The sequence below is a fragment of the Pterocles gutturalis genome, unplaced genomic scaffold (assembly GCF_000699245.1).
Source record: "Pterocles gutturalis isolate BGI_N339 unplaced genomic scaffold, ASM69924v1 scaffold41807, whole genome shotgun sequence".
Lineage (NCBI taxonomy): Eukaryota > Metazoa > Chordata > Aves > Pterocliformes > Pteroclidae > Pterocles > Pterocles gutturalis.
In genome coordinates this window covers 16,945-18,612 of record NW_010111696.1, presented here as the reverse complement: position 1 = coordinate 18,612, position 1,668 = coordinate 16,945, and the positions used below count along the sequence as shown (strand labels likewise).

Here is a 1,668-nt window from a genome sequence, read left to right as displayed (position 1 = left end):
ATGCAGGGACCAGGGAAGCTTGCAGCCAAAATCACAGCTAAGGAAGACAAGCAAAGGACAACAGTCATTAGCTAAGCAGAGTGTTTGCAGGTTCAACTGTTAGTATTTTGAAGAATGTCTTCAAAAGCCAAAAAGCTCATTCAAAAAGCAAGAGAATGAGGAACTCCCCCGCACAATTAAGTCATTTTGAAATTCCAGTACATACCTGATAAATTTCTGGAGATGTACCACAGATTCTGCAGAAATTTTCTATATTCTTCACTTAAATTGACCTTCCGGTTACCTTCAATGTGGGAAAACATGAGAGCCCCAAGAAAAGCATAGATCACAAGAGACAGAATGAAGCAGGCATGAGGAAATACTGCCCAAAATATTTTTTTACATGCCGTTTTACCTTGCAGAGGCTGTGATGGTGATGCCATCCTAAGCTATATTTTTTTAATTCTATGGAGAAGACGCAGCTTTTAGAAGCAAGGATGAGAACGTAAAAGCTTTTGCATCCTAGAAAAGCTTCTCCTGTGAAAACAAGGATTGTTCTGCCTCAGGCTTTCAGATCACATGTCCTTATAAGTGAAGATTGCACTACAGTCCCAATGGAAAAGGAGCACAACTAATCAAGCCTTGAAATATTTCTCAATTGACGATACACCACTCTATCCCTGAAAATCACTATTGATCAGCCAGCGCTGTAATGCACACAGATTACCAGCTTCTGTGGGTTTCCATTGGAGCCAACTCATGTTTAAAGTTTCTTTTTCTGAACTACAGTTTCCCATTGATACAGTAGAAACATTTCCAACTCACAGGAGGGAAAATGAGCACTGTAAGGGATGGGTTTCATGAAAGATTTCTCACAGAAATTATGAGGGAAACTTAAAATTAATCAAAAGAAGGGGTTGACACTAATTGTTGCCTCTGGACAGACTGTAGAACAACTAATTTCTCTTTCAGATGGCTTAAAGAATCTATATATATCATGTAATCTTTGTAGGGGGTTCTTTTGAATTTAAAGGGCTTTTCTCGAAAAAGAGTCAATAAGGTTTTGCCCAGCTCTCACTTGATTAAAATCTTCCTATTAATTTAAACTCCCACTGACCTTAGTAAGTGAGAGCTGCATGATTCAGCTCAAGGTTAGCGATCTTTGCAAACTGTATCCAACTTTAAAAATAAAACCTTTATTTTCATCCATCACTCTAAAACACTTTGAGCGATAAGCAGTATTGCTGCCCTTTGCAATGTTAGTAGTGGTAGTAAGGGGAGTTGGACTTCACGGAAAGAAATGTTAAATGTTTCATCTCTAGGAGTCTTTCATTAAAAATTGAAACAGTCTTGTGCAGCCAAGACCTACTGAACTGTATACAAATCACATGTCCATTCTGCAAAGAAATCCTACATGGTTACAGTGATTTCTTCTAGGTCAAACTCTCAGCAAATTGGATCACAAGATATTACATGCTCATCAATATGGAAGCCTCCACTATAGGAAAAGAGGCTTTCAGGGATAAGACAAAAATAAGACTGTGTGCTTGGTACTTTTCTGGTTATCTGCCTCGTAGACTCAGTCTTGCTTTTTGACAACAGATTTATAAATCCTCTTATTGCAGTCAATCTCTTCTTTTTTCCCCCATTGACCTGAAACACAGGGTTCAAAACTGCTAATGTCCGTAA

General features: G+C 38.4%; 1 protein-coding gene across 1 annotated transcript in view; it reads right to left on the bottom strand.

Moving 5' to 3' along the window:
• The window catches only part of KCNK18 (potassium channel, subfamily K, member 18), a 4,830-nt gene extending 4,408 nt beyond the window's left edge, over nt 1–422 (bottom strand). Inside the window, 1 exon segment of the mRNA XM_010073806.1 lies at nt 206–422. Within this exon segment, the coding sequence (XP_010072108.1) occupies nt 206–422 (217 nt within the window).
• Nucleotides 423–1,668: the final 1,246 nt, after the last annotated feature.